The sequence below is a fragment of the Danio aesculapii genome, chromosome 4, assembly GCF_903798145.1.
Source record: "Danio aesculapii chromosome 4, fDanAes4.1, whole genome shotgun sequence".
In the NCBI taxonomy this organism is placed as follows: Eukaryota; Metazoa; Chordata; class Actinopteri; order Cypriniformes; family Danionidae; genus Danio; species Danio aesculapii.
Genome location: NC_079438.1, coordinates 53,686,629 through 53,701,054, shown reverse-complemented (window position 1 = coordinate 53,701,054; position 14,426 = coordinate 53,686,629). Strand labels below are relative to the sequence as shown.

Sequence of the window (14,426 nt, the reverse complement as noted above, 5' to 3'; positions counted from 1 at the left end):
AATGACGATTGGAGTTCCTGGTTAAAGCCTGTTTTATTGTTGTGTGAAATGACAAGTAGATAACAAAATTCAGAGAAGCTCTTGATATACTGAAAAAGTCTTTCTGAAAATTTTTTCTGTGCATGAATGTACTATTTTGGCATATAGGATTTCATTTCTAATGCTTATATGCGAGCAAGCCATCACATCATCCCACATCTGTCAAATATGTCAATTTTTAAGACACCTTGCTGTTTTTCTTTTTTACATTGGAGTAATATAGAGTGTATGATGAATTAACATGTTGATGGTAGTCTTTTAAGCAACAGTGAACTCTGTGCATGCTCACTGATCACTCTACACATGCAAATAAACATTAAAAGTTGTCTTTCGTTGCTCATCTTGGTCATATCCAACATCTAGAACGCTAAAATTCTTAATAGCAAAGACATGAACGCAGAAAAGCAGCAGAGAGGAGTCACTATTCCAACACTTTCAACCATAAAAAACACATTATGGGATGTTAAACAGTTCAATACACTCCAGATGGATGCCAATTTCTTGAACAGTATAAAAAAAGTGCAAGACGTCAACCAATTAACTAGCAACCCTTAATTCTAAAGCCGAGGTTACATGGTGCAACCTTTGAAGCAACGTTGGTGGGAAACTTTGGGAAATGTAGTTATAAATGGGCCACTATGTGAGACAAGGGGCAACTATTTAGGTCAATGGGCCACTAATACAATATTGTTGCTCGTTCTATAGCCAAGCAACATCTCTCAAAGTTGCCCCATGTATCATCACCATAGGAGAAGCAATGGGTTTGTTTTACAGTCCCAAATTCTCTTTAAAATCTCTTTCACCATCAGTCTATCCAGCTAAACTAAGTTATAAGCCATGTTAAACCAGAAATACTGTAAAATTGGGTAGTGTAAATAATCTGGTAATTCTGCATGTCCACTTCCAAATACACACACACACACTCTCTCTCTCTCTCTCACACACACACACACTCATATTTATATATTACAACTTGTGCAAATTAATTCGCTCTAAGTACATTCGTCACTAACAGTTTTCCTCGCAAAATAAAGCGATGCTAAACGTCCAAAACAGTAAAAGGCAGTGAAAAATCAACAGATATCAGAAATACTTATATAAAATAGTAGAGATCGATAGCAAGTAAATAAGAATCAAAGGCAGTGAAGAAAGTGTAAGCAGCTTGGAAAATTAAGTTACTTCAGTTCCGGGATAAACTGAGACCAGCTGATGTTTCCCATTCCGAGATCGTCGTCCTCCAGGCCGGAGAAGCTGATATCTACTAGTATTTTGCTGAGGCTGTCGTTCATGGTGTCCAAAACGAAACCTTCGGTGAGAGATCGATTTGCAGCACCGACTTGCAATAACTCCCGCGAGCAAGCAGGAGCAGAGCGTTTGGGAGAGGAGCGGGAGCAAGTGAGCAGCTCTCGAGGGGAGCTGAAAAGCGGGAGCTCTTTAAAGGGTGTGCTGGTGAAACTGAGAGAGGTGTGTTGATTTCGTTGTGGCGTGACTTGTGGTCCAGTTGGCGTACGGATGGGACTGAAGTCTAGAATGCCTCCTTTCCCGACAGGCGTGATCCTCCAGGGCTCCAGGGTCACAGTGGGAAGCTTGCTGGGCGTGGATGAGGAAGGGTGGCTGCTCTTAATGGGCGTTTTAAAAGAGTATTCTCGGTTTGGGCTGTCGAGTTCGGGTTTGGGGTCTGCTTCTCGAGTGTCTTGGGAAGTGGAGATGTCGGAGATTACGCCCGAGTCGAAGAGAGTGCTGTCAGGGTAGAGCAGGACAGGCTCTTCGGTGGCTGGGAGGACCAGGCGCTGTTTGCGACGGGAGCTGCTGTTGTCTGGTCGTCTGCTTTTTGGGGGCGGGGCTTCAGATGAGGTCACAGGCTGAAACACAGGCTCCTCCTTTATCTCTTGAGATGCAGGTTTGCACAGCAACACCGAGCTCACGTCACTCTTAGAGACCTTCACAAAACACACAAGCGTCAAACTCATCTCAAGACTACAATCACACAAACATGTTTATTTGCGTTAGCCATTTTTGAATGGTTTTCTAATGTTCCTGAGTATTTTGTGCACTGCCTGTTAGGGTTGCACGGTTTACCAGTACTATGGTCGTATCGTGATACTATGGCACCAAAATACTGGTGTTGCCACTGTAGTTTGTAAATGGTAGTATCGTCATTAATGGTCAATCTATAATAGATAATCCTGTATGTGCAAAAGTCACTGAAATGCTTACACTTTTGTGCAACAATAGACCATTTTATTTGAATAGTCTGTGGAGCCCTTTAAGAACTGTGTAGAATTCACAGCCTTTATGGTAGCCTACTGCACGTTTTCTAACGCTTCAGTTCGAACGCACATCTAAATCGGTTCATTTGTGTTCCTGTCAATATGATTTAGTAACTACAACTGCGACAATCTCTTTAAAAGAACGACTCACAGAGTTGAATTTGGAAATACTTTGGATTGTTACCTGATAAGACTGAAAAAAAAAAAACAATAGGTGAGAAACAAAAAATAGGAACAGGAAACACTGAAACAATTTTTGACCACCTCATATAGCCTACTTTTGTTGGAAAGCTGCTGTTTTTGTAACAAATTTCATTTGGCATGATTTGTATCTTTATTTTAATGTATTTTTGTTAGTCAGTTATCTGCCAAATAAACAAAATGAATAAACTTAACATGAAGTGACTTGCAAATAATTTTTCAATAATATGGGAATTATGAATTCAATTCAAGTAGGCCTATTACAAAAAATATAGTATTTCTAACAATTTTCTTTATAATTTGAGTTATGAATAACAGTATCACAATACTACTTGGTACTGTGATACTTCAGGTGGTATAACAGAAAAGAGAAAGAGACAATTTCATTAAACATCCCTTTCGGAGATTCCTTCTAATTCAAACGGAAGCAATGTTCATTTATTCATTTTCTTTTCGGCTTAGTCCCTTTATTAATCTGGGGCCGCCACAGTGGACTGAACCGCCAACTTATCCAGCGGATCCCCTTCCAGCTGTAACCCATCACTGGGAAACTAAAGCAATGTACAGTTGAAGTCAGAATTATTAGCCCCCCTGTATTATTAGCCCCCTTGTTTATTTTTTTCCCCAATTTCTGTTTAACACAGAGAAGATTTTTTCCAACACATTTCTAAACAATAGTCTCTAATAACTGATTTATTTTATCTTTGTCATGATGACAGTAAATAATATTTGACTAGTTATTTTTCAAGACACTTCTATACAGCTTAAAGTGACATTTAAAGGTTTAACTAGGTTAATTAGGTTAACTAGGCAGGTTAGGGTAATTAGGCAAGTTATTGTTTAATGATGGTTTGTTCTGTAAACTATTGAAAAAAATATAGCTTAAAGGGGCTAATAATTTTGACCTTAAAATTGCTTCTATTCAAGCCGAAATAAAACAAATAAGACTTTCTCCAGAAGAAAAAATATTATCAGACATACTGTGAAAATTTCCTTGCCCTATTAAACATTATTTTGGAAATATAAAAAAAAAGAAAAGAAAAAAATTCAAAGGGGGGGCTAATAATTCTGACCTGCACTCAAAACAAGTCAGAATATAAGTTGCAGGATAATAACAAGCTAAAGGCAAAACAAGTTGTCAGTTTAGGTTGAATTAGGCTCTTATCTCATGATCCCAATGCTCCAAACAGCACGCAAGCATCTAAAAAGGAACAAAAAATGACCTATATTTCCTCATTTTCTCTGAGATGTTCTACAGCTGCACTTCTGGATAAACTGAGTATGATTTTTTGTTAAAATAAAGATTGTAATTTCACCTTGATTCGGAATAAAAATACCTCAGTCCATCGATTTCAAATTATTTTTGAGTATATACATTTACAATTATTGATTTACAAGTCATTTACAATTAATGATTTGGTGAACGAGAACCAGCTTTGGTGAGATATAAACATGTGGGCTTTACCTTTGGGGCGATGCGGACCCTCTTGCTGGAGCTGGGAGTGGAGGAGTTCTGAGCTTGTTGAGGAGTGGAGAAAGACACAGGACTGGAGGAGGGCAGGAACAGTGACTGACCCAGAGGAAGCTGAATGGGAACCAGGTACGAGTCAGTCCGAGGCAGAAGAGGCTTCATCTTCCTCTCTAAAGGGCAAGAGATAAAAGACCATCAGAAAACAGTCTCCCACCCTGATACTCTGATTTGTCCAAACACTCACCTGTGCTTCCCAAAGCAGGTATGGCTTTTTTCAGCTCTGGAGCTCCTCTCTTCTGCTGCTACAGAAACAAAGAGACTCAGTTTATTGTTGTACACCATCTGACATCTACAATAACTGAAGTCCCAACGCTGTCTGTCCGTTAGCTGATTAAAGATCAAGTGACGATCTCAAGCTGACTGTGCATCTTTCTGTCTGTCCCTGAAATAAAATAACTGATTCCTGCAAAAAGGAGAGAAGCTGCTGTCTGTCTTTCACCCTGTGCTTCTGCCATGAGAAGATGAATTAATGTAGCTTACTTGATGGATACCAACTTGTGTGATCTGAGGGCAAGTGGGGGTCACCGGGTCACCCAAGGGCTGTGGGATGAGCCGGGAAATGAGAGGTGACCACATTATATAAAAGAGCACTGTGAACGCATAATGAAGCCATAGTGTGATACACATCAAGACTAAAATTAGATATACACACCTTATAGACTTGGTCCAACGTGAGACAGCGGTTTGCTTCTGGTCGAATGGTCCAATAGGAGATCTTGCCATCAGGAGATGTTTCTCGGATGAACATGTCATGCAGTGACAGGTTATGACGTATGGAATTCTGATGAAATAGTGAAACAAACATTGGTCATTTTACATTAGAAGGCTGTGGAAACAAACGCTTTACACACTACCTTCCAACCAGGTTTGGCGACATCTCTGAAGTATGGAAAATGATCTTCGATCCAGTTGTAAATCTCCTTCAGGGTCATGTGTCTGTTATTCTTGCTGTTGATCGCAAACTGGATCATAGCCATGTAGGAGTACGGGGGTCTCTCAGATTGAGGGTCCTTCTCCTTTTCTGGACCCTTGAGCTGCTAAAGAGGAAAACAACAATATTTTGATGAAATATCTTTTAAAAACAGGAGGGTAACAATACACAATTTCTGGATTTCTGTAACAACTGAATCGTTTTTTTGAACATGTTTTTATTTGTTGTTTCCTTTTAGACATACACAAAACAAAAATACAAACACAACATAAAATGCCTGACACAAAACATAACTGCATATACTCAAATATACATATAGCCTGAGCCATAAGCTATTATGTTATGAATATTACAATATGGCAGGACGAGTGAGAAGTTTGATGAAAACAGAATACACATGAATGAATGACTATACGGACATTATGTCATTCCGAGTTTCATAAAGCAAGGTTTATATTGTTCAGATATGGTGTCAAAGTGCGATTAAATGTATCAGTTGTGGAGTGGCTAAGACATGTTAAGTATTCCAGGGGAATAATCTCTTGAGTTATTGAATGCCATCCTTTTATGGAAGGGGGCTTATCATTGATCCATGACATCAAAATATTCTTCCTGGCAGCAAAAGTTAACAGGCAGAAGAGTCGTTGTTCATACTTGTTCGTAATTAGTTTGCAAGGAAAACCCAGGAGAGGGACAGAGGGTTTATATCTATGTCCAGACCAAAAGTGTTATTTATTTGGGCTACAATTCTGCTCCAATAGGCCTGAATCGTTACAACTCAATCTAATGGAATATTAATGAAGAAAATATTCAAGAATAGACCCTTTTGAGGAATGTAAGCAATAACAGTGGTCCTAATGTATTTCCTGTTTTACATTTTTAATTTCCATAGCATTCGAGAACCCAAAAAGGTCCAGATATTGATAAATAATGTTATGATGGCTGTTTGAATGTAAAAAAAAGGATTGAATTGCTTCTTGTTACGGTTTTGAAGTGGTTTGATAACATGCAGGAAATGTTCAAGAGCCAATGACATCACCACATTGAAATGATCTATATAATGCATTGGTCGTTGATCCTATGTGTGCGTTAATCCACACAGAGAAATAGATTTGTCATTTTACATGATGTGTGAACCAAGATCATCATCACCGATGTGTGAAACCTTTCTAAAATGCAATAGAAAAACTGTTTTTTAATTAAACAAAACCCTTGCCAGGAAAAAAAATACACTAAAGCATGTGAGAATTCCTGCATATATCAACAGTCTGTTATTATAAGGCCCAATTCTTTTGGAAAAAATAAAAAGTCTAATTTGGGCTGCGCGGTGGATGTTTCCCAGTGATGGGTTGCAGCTGGAAGGGCATCCGCTGCGTAAAACATAAGCTGGATAAGTTGGCGGTTTATTCCGCTGTGATGACCCCATATTAATAAAATTGTTAAGCTGAAAAGAAAATGAATGGATGTTGAGATGTGTGCAGGGCAACTTATGCATGGTGGCATTTTACGGATCAGTGTGAATGGAGATTATCATCACCGGTGTATGAAACCTTTTTAAAATGCAACTTTTTAATTAAAATCCTTGCCATGTTAAAAAATACAATAAACCACTAGAGAATTCCTGCTGATACATACAGTCTGTCATTTTCATATTAAGACCCAATTCTTATGAAGAAGAAGAAAAAAAAAAGGAAGTAAAATTCGATTAAACATTAATCAAGCTTATTTTTTTTTACCAGATTGTTTTTAATAGACATTGCATAGACATGCATGTGGAGTGCATTTTATTTAATGCATTTTTAAAGGATTTTTTACCTGTTGACTGTCACTTGGGTTGTCTTTGCTGGGGCATTTTTCATTTGACTCTGATCCGAGACCATCTGAGCTCATTTTTCCCAGCCACTGAATGTTCGTCAGACTGTCATCCAGCGGAAAGCACTCTGACTCCTTTTTCACTGAAAACGACATTTCAGAAAAGACTTTTTTAAAAACAAGATTTTAAAGTTACAGATCACCTAACAAAACTTACATCGTAAACTACTTATCCACCACATCTTCAAGTTTCTTCTGTTGAACAAAACAAATAAGATATTTTGAAGAACAGGCAGTCTTTTGCCAGCACTAGGCATGGGCATAAGTTTCTGGTGGTAACCTTGATATAACCTTGATATCCTTGCATAAAAATATCACGGTATCACTGTAAAACAAGTTCTTTTTAAATGTTTGAGTAAAAAAAACAACAACAACAACTTGGACTCAATATATTTTATTTTAGGAAACATTTAACATACTTAATACTGCCGCAAACTATGTGTACACCTATTCATTGTACATATCGCTGTCAACACTGTCAATTTTACATAGTCCTGTGTTTTTTTTTTAGGAGTATGTTGTTGTATGTTGTAGTATTTTGCTCTGTCTGGAGCCAGCACCTAAGCTTTTCACTCATTATAGCACACGTGCTGCTGGTGATGTGACAATAAAAGTGATTTGATTTGAAATATTTTGGAACAGTAAACATGTGATGCTAAATAATTCAAGTAAACCATTGACTTTTGCTGGCTTCATTAGTTTCAAAACCGCAGATTTCTTTACAACACATAAAAAAACCTTACATATACTGTAGGAACGGTACAGCAGATAATTTTAGCTGGTATAAAACCGTCACTTTTCCAAAACCACAGTAAAACTTGAAACGGGTTATCATCCCATGCCATTTCCCCCCTAATTTAAATGTCAATTGATTTCAGTTTCCAACATTCTTCAAAATATCTTCTTTTGAGTTTATGAGAAAAAAAGAAACTCACTACAGGGTGAGTAAACTTTAATTTTGGGGTTACTATTCTTTTAAACTGAAATGTTACAATGTATTCTGTATTAAAGGCATAGTTCACATGCACACATGAAAATGCTGTCATCACTGACTTTTGGAGCTCAAACCTTTTGGAGTTTTATTCTTCTGTTAAACACAAAAGTCTTGGAAACCTGTAACCACTGACTTGACAGCATTTGTTTTTCCTAATATGGAAGTCAATGGTTACAGGTTTTCAGCATTCTTCAAAATATCTTCTTTAGTGTTCAACAGAAGAAAAACTAACGAAGGTTTGGAACAACTTGAGATGGAATACATTTTTATTTTGGGTGAACTATCCCTTTAATTTTCCCACACGGAATCGGTGCGCGCAGAATTCAGCAGATTTTTAGCCCATCATTGATTCTGTTTATTTAATTGTGAAAATTTATATTTGTTCTGATTTTAAATTACAGTAATACTATTGACTAATGTGAAAATATTTATATGATTTATTTACAATACAGTTTGTGAAATAGTATTTTCTATCTTTTAGTAGATATATTATATGAAAGACTTGCTTTGTTTATTTGACTCCATTTGGCACTAGAGATAACTCGCATAACTCACCTTTCCCAAGCTCAGACCCAGGTTCTGTAGAAAAACACCCAAGGGTTTTGCTCTCCTCCAAACTGGTGTCTCCACTGAGCAGGATGAACTTGTTTCGCCCCTGAGGCCCACACTCCTTCCCTTTGGCCGTCAAGACACTGATGACGCTCTGCAGATCGGCTGATTTGGGAATCACCACCACCTGTGTGTCCGGCATGGTGGGGTGGTCCATAACCCGGATGCCATCAGGGAAGCAGCGGGCCGTGGACGGGGTCGAGGTGGTCTTACAGCGAGGCCCATCAGCTTCGTCAGACCCCAGATCAGATTCACTCTTTAGAAATGGCAGCTTCCTCCTCTTCAGGATGATGGGTCTCCTTGGGCTCTCCCTCATTGTTTGCTCACAGCAAATGGGCCTGTTTAAACACCTGTTTGATATATCATAAAAGACATAAAATGTAAGGTTTACAAAGTTTGTTGAGAGGAAAAAAATTGGTTTCTCTCGAGGTTTTTTCCCTTTCGTCAATTGGTGAAGTTTATTCCTTGCCACTGGCTTGCTTGGTTTTGGACTTGTGGAGCTGCGCATCGATGGATTTGCTTTTAAGTGTTTGGACTTCCAGCAGTGAAAATTAAACCACATTGAACTGAACTTCAACTCTGAAAACTGGACTGACAGTTTCAGTTTACTAGAATTTCTCTGTTAAGCTGCTTTGACACAGTTTACACTGATGAACTGAATTGTTCTTTCCTAAATACAGTACATTCAGGAACTGTTTAACTGCATGTAAACTACATACTACTACATATTTACTGTCCACACTATACACGTACACTTTATCTGATTTTAATTGTAATGAAACATAAATAACCTATTTCTTTTGTAAAGTTGTATTGGAATGATAAAGCGTATACAAAAATAAAAAATGAAATAAATATATATATATATATATATATATATATATATATATATATATAAGCGTATATAATGTTAAATAAACGTGAAATGGACTACTGTTACTTACACTGGAAGCTTCGCAGAAGTGAAACAATGATAAACCACACAAATAATAGCGTGACAATATTAATCAAGTGTTTGTATAGAAAATTCACGTTACTTATTGACAAATATCAAATATTATCGCAAATATCAGAGAAATATACCGATTAAAAGAACTGTTTAACCGACGTTCATGGCTAACGACTCCAAAATGACGTTTGTAGTTCTAAAGCATGAAATACCGTTATGAACTGATTACATTCAATTTGACGTCTTGTTATTATGACGATGACAGATCATTCAGAAACAAAAGGACGTAACATTACTGCAATTCAGGTGTGTAAAATAATATATTTATTATTACATAGATCTCCAACCGCGTTGTTCGTAGTATAATAACACTTAAAGACATGTTATTATCCTAATCATACATTTTATCATTAAAGTTAACGCGATCGTGCTTTATTATCTGACATGCGGCCTAGTGATTTGCATACCCACCCTGCTAACTTGCTATTCACGTAAATTCCTGTCGTAATGCATTAAAAATGAACCCATATCAAACAATACAGAGCGGATCAAACCTTCATATCATGTCAGCCGTGCAAACGGTGCTGTATTTGAGTTAATCTGGCAGGGTTGATAGTTAAAATGTATGTTGATGAAGGTAAATAAAAGACTCGGGTCGCAGGACTCTTGTGAGCATTTAGTGAGATTTTGAATTTTGGCGCAGAGCGGGGCTGCGCTCTCACGTGATCATACTGTGGCCAATGGAGAACACATATGGGCGGAGCCACCACAAGTAATATATTTCTGCAAGTAATGCACACTGCAGTAAATAATTTTCCTTTAGGGGGCGATCGGTGGCTCTTCTGACAAATAAAATGTCAGGACGACAAAACCTGCAAAAACTAAAAATAAATATATCCGCAAATGAATAAATAAATGAATAAATTGCTGCATAAAAAAAAACATTAAATAAATAAATATGCAAATAAACAAATAAATGAATGTATAAACAAATTCCTGCATATTTAAATATTTAAATAATTAGGAGGGGGGAAATGAACTTTCAGTTTAGCATTTTCTTATTCGCCCAACATTCGTGTAATTTGTTTAATTATTTACCTGCCCGCGCTATTAATTACTTAGACATGTATTTATGCAGGAATTTGTGGATTTTTTTTTACATACATTTATTTATTTATTTGCATATTTTTAAAATTTTTTATGTATGCAGGAATTTATAGATTTATTTGCTCATTTATTTATATATTTGCATATGTATTTATTTATCATTTTATTTATGCAGGAATTTATGGATTTATTTGCTCATTTATTTATATATTTGCATATGTATTTATTTATCATTTTATTTATGCAGGAATTTATGGATTTATTTGCTCATTTATTTATATATTTGCATATGTATTTATTTATCATTTTATTTATGCAGGAATTTATGGATTTATTTACTCATATATTCACATATTTGCATGTTTATTCATTTATCGTTTTATTTATGCAGGAATTTATGGATTTATTTACTCATTTATTTATATATTTGCGTATTTATTTATTTTTATTATTAAATTTTTGCAGGAATTTATGAATTTATTTGCTCATTTATTTATATATATATATGCGTTTTCGTTTGCAGGTTTTGTCCTCCGTTAGTAGCATTTATTAAAATGATAATATTGGTGTAAACACAACAAATAACACATCTACATTTCAACATTTTTGTTTTAATTATTATTTGGATGGATTCTATCTGACCAATCACAACACAGCTTGGGTCGCAAAGCCCCGCCTCTTGTTTCATTTCATGTTTAGGCTAGCTATCATTCAACCAATTTTTATTTCTAAAAAGAGGGATGGAAGTGCGTGAATGAGGGATAAAATTCCCCCAAACCTCACCAAAATGGGTTATTAGTCTCTCTGTCAAACTTACATGGTCCAAAGGAAAAAAAACAATGCAATTGAGAAGAAATACAAAGCGATGCGTGAGTATTAGCTGAAGTTTGCATTGTATGCCATGCATTTCCTTACGAGCGAACTTTCTGTGTTGTTACCATCTGTGCTAACGTTACATCTAGTCTATTGATAATGCATTGCACATAATTAAAAGTTAATGATGTTTGATAATATGTTTTTGAATGAGTTTTAATGATTGAATGGGTATTAAAATAGTCGGAAGTCAATCAGTATCGATTTTAATAGACTGTTTTTGCTTGTATGACACATTTCATTGTAGTCTTAGATAATAGTAATGATTCTCTGTCTCATGTTATCGTGTTTTTCTTCAATGCAGATTATAATGACTTCTAATGCCCCGTACTTCACACAAGAAGAGACTGCTGAACCCACTCAAATCTCAGTTGTTGTTCAAAGAGGCTCCCATCAATGGACCAAAGCATGAATATGGAGCACAACTACGGAGTGCCATCCGTCCCAGGTCATTATCAGAGAAACAACAGCGAGGTGGTGCACCATGGGTAAGTCCCTATATTGACTTGTTCCTTTTTCAATAAAGCAGACAGTTTACTTTCATTTAACATGCTTTCTGTGTAAATATTAAAAGTAAACTTTTTTTAATTAGGCCTGCCACGATATCAAATTTTTGTTGTACGCTATATTGCACCACAATTTATTGTGATACTATTTATACTCATTATATAATGCAAGTATGACCATAATAGCATCATAATGGAAGTTCACTCTTTTAAGGAATGTATATTTTATTCGTAGGGATATTTAATTTAATTATAGTCATTTTAATAATCGAGCATTGAAATCAGAATGTGAAGACGGATATGCTAAACAAATAAGTTAAAAATGTTAACAAAAGTGCAAGGTACCAAGAACTATAATACTGTAGTGTTTTTTTTAACTATACTGACACCTTCATTAGAGATTGGATGAGATGAGATGACTGCTGTGCAATCAGCTAAAATGTTGCTGACATTAGTTTTTATGTATGGGCGATATACACACACCGGCAACTTTATTAGGTACACCTTACTAGTACCGGGTTGGACCCCCTTTTGCCTTCAGAACTGCCTTAATCCTTTGTGGCATAGATTCAACAAGGTACTGGGAGTATTCCTCAGAGATTTTGGTCCATATTGACATGATAGCATCACGCAGTTGATGCAGATTTATCGGCTGCACATCCATGATGCAAATCTCAAAGGTGCTCTATTGGATTGGGAACTGGTGACTTTGGAGGCCATTTGAGTACAGTGAACTCATTGTCAGGTTCAAGAAGCCAGTTTGAGATAATTCACACTTTATGTTGGTGGGTTATCCGCTTTCATGTTGTTGATGCGAAATTCTGACCCTACCATCTTAATGTGGGAGCAGAAATTGAGACTCATCAGACCAGGCAATGTTTTCCCAATCTTCTGTCAACCAATTTTGGTGAGCCTGTGTGAATTGTAGCCTCAGTTTCCTGTTCTTAGCTTATTGGAGTGGCACCCAGGGTGGTCTTCTGCTGCTGTAGCCCATCTGCCTCAAGGTTGCACGTGTTGTGGGTTCAGAGATGCTCTTCTGTAGACGAGTGATTGAGTTACTGTTGCCTTCATATTAGCTCGAACCAGTCTGTTCAAAGTCACTTAAATCACCTTTCTTCCCCATTCTGATGCTCGGTTTGAACTGCAGCAGATCATCTTGACCATGTCTACATGCCTAAATGCATCGAGTTGCTGCTATATGATTGGCTGATTAGAAATTTGCGTTAACATGCAGGTGTACCTATTAAAGTGGCCGTTGAGTGTATATTGCATCACCACAAATTGTTTAATATAATTGTAAATAAAATGTTTACAGGTTTCTCCGCAGTTTAATTCACATGCAACCACAGCAGTTAGTCGGGGTGGTCGAGGAAAGAGGAATCACCAGGTGGCTACAAGAATCACCAACCAGGCATCGGCTTTGTGTTTACCACAGACTAGGAAAGCAAGTGTTTGCAGATTTACTCCCTTGTCATTTGAGGCAACCACAGTACAAGGGCGTGAAAACCTTCGTCGTCCACAAACAAAGAATGATACTGTTGTTTCTTCGGACAAACATCGAAAGGAGCTTCAAGAAACTCCAAGAAGATCAAAATTTGCTCGTAAACGCACTGAAAAGAGGATGCTCAGGTGTGTTAAATCTACTACCTCCAAGTGCACAGAAGTTTCAAAGAGCCTAACATTTTGCAATAATGGAAAGGGCTTGACCAATGCTTTAATTCAAACACCAAACACAAGCTCAGTTCCTGATCCCCCACACGTGGAGACTCCAGAAATGCCACATTGTTCCAGCACATCGCCATCCAATGTCCAACAACTTCTTTTCCCCCCAAGCCAGGCAAAAACTCCTCCACGAGCTGAAAACACAAGCATCCTGGCGGAGGACACACCTGAGAAGGACTATGGGCTGAGGGTAACGTGGAGACGGAGGAAAGGACTGATGAAACTACTGGTTGATAAAGGACAGCTTCTTTTTAAAGATACAGAAGTGGCCAATGAGTGGATTTGAATCAAGAAACTTTATACAAAACTTTAATTTGTCTTGATTAGTCTTTTCTGTTCAACACTGATGTGGTGATATTTGATGAAATTGGCTAATATATAAATATAAATCACTTTAGAAGTGAAGATTAAAGGGATAGTTTACCCAGAATTAAAATGTACACACCCTAAAGGGGTTTTAATCCTTTATTAATTTATCTTTCTGTTGAACAAAAGATGTTTTGAATAATGTTGGAAACCGGTGGCCATTAACACATAGCGAGAAAAGCCAGTGGCTACCAGTTTCCAATCTTTAGTTTGTGTGTTTAACAGAGGAAATATATTTGGAACAAGTGAAATATGAGTAAATGATGACAGAAATTTCTTTTTTATGTGTGAATTATCCCTTTAATGATGCCATTTTGACTTCACCAGCCTTTATGAAATCGAAGCACCTTTGTATTATTTTGGACATCAGTGAATTATGTACTTAAATATAAAATATACTTAAATATTTGTTGAATTTTTGCTTTATTCTTTAGGTTTTTATAGAAATTTGTACAT

General features: G+C 36.8%; 2 protein-coding genes across 4 annotated transcripts; one reads left to right on the top strand and one right to left on the bottom strand.

The window, feature by feature from the left end:
* Positions 1-18: 18 nt before the first annotated feature.
* Positions 19-10,074, bottom strand: foxm1 (forkhead box M1). 3 transcript variants are annotated; one of them, XM_056456075.1, is made up of 9 exons: positions 9,951-10,074; positions 8,394-8,797; positions 6,788-6,927; positions 4,896-5,078; positions 4,694-4,822; positions 4,522-4,581; positions 4,226-4,283; positions 3,976-4,151; positions 19-1,979 (listed from the first exon to the last, which is right to left on the bottom strand). In XM_056456075.1, the coding sequence occupies exons 2-9, from the start codon at positions 8,761-8,763 to the stop codon at positions 1,215-1,217; spliced, it is 1,881 nt and encodes a 626-aa protein (XP_056312050.1). In that variant the 5' UTR covers positions 8,764-8,797; positions 9,951-10,074; the 3' UTR covers positions 19-1,214. The 3 variants fall into 3 exon arrangements, with proteins under 3 accessions (XP_056312050.1, XP_056312053.1, XP_056312051.1); XM_056456078.1 differs by having other exon boundaries at positions 4,226-4,280; XM_056456076.1 differs by having other exon boundaries at positions 4,896-5,075.
* A 1,147-nt stretch (positions 10,075-11,221) lies between these two features.
* Positions 11,222-14,374, top strand: rhno1 (RAD9-HUS1-RAD1 interacting nuclear orphan 1). The gene is made up of 3 exons (XM_056455128.1): positions 11,222-11,372; positions 11,681-11,864; positions 13,198-14,374. Exons 2-3 carry the CDS (start codon positions 11,697-11,699, stop codon positions 13,888-13,890), a joined length of 861 nt encoding a protein of 286 aa, XP_056311103.1. The 5' UTR covers positions 11,222-11,372; positions 11,681-11,696; the 3' UTR covers positions 13,891-14,374.
* Positions 14,375-14,426: the final 52 nt, after the last annotated feature.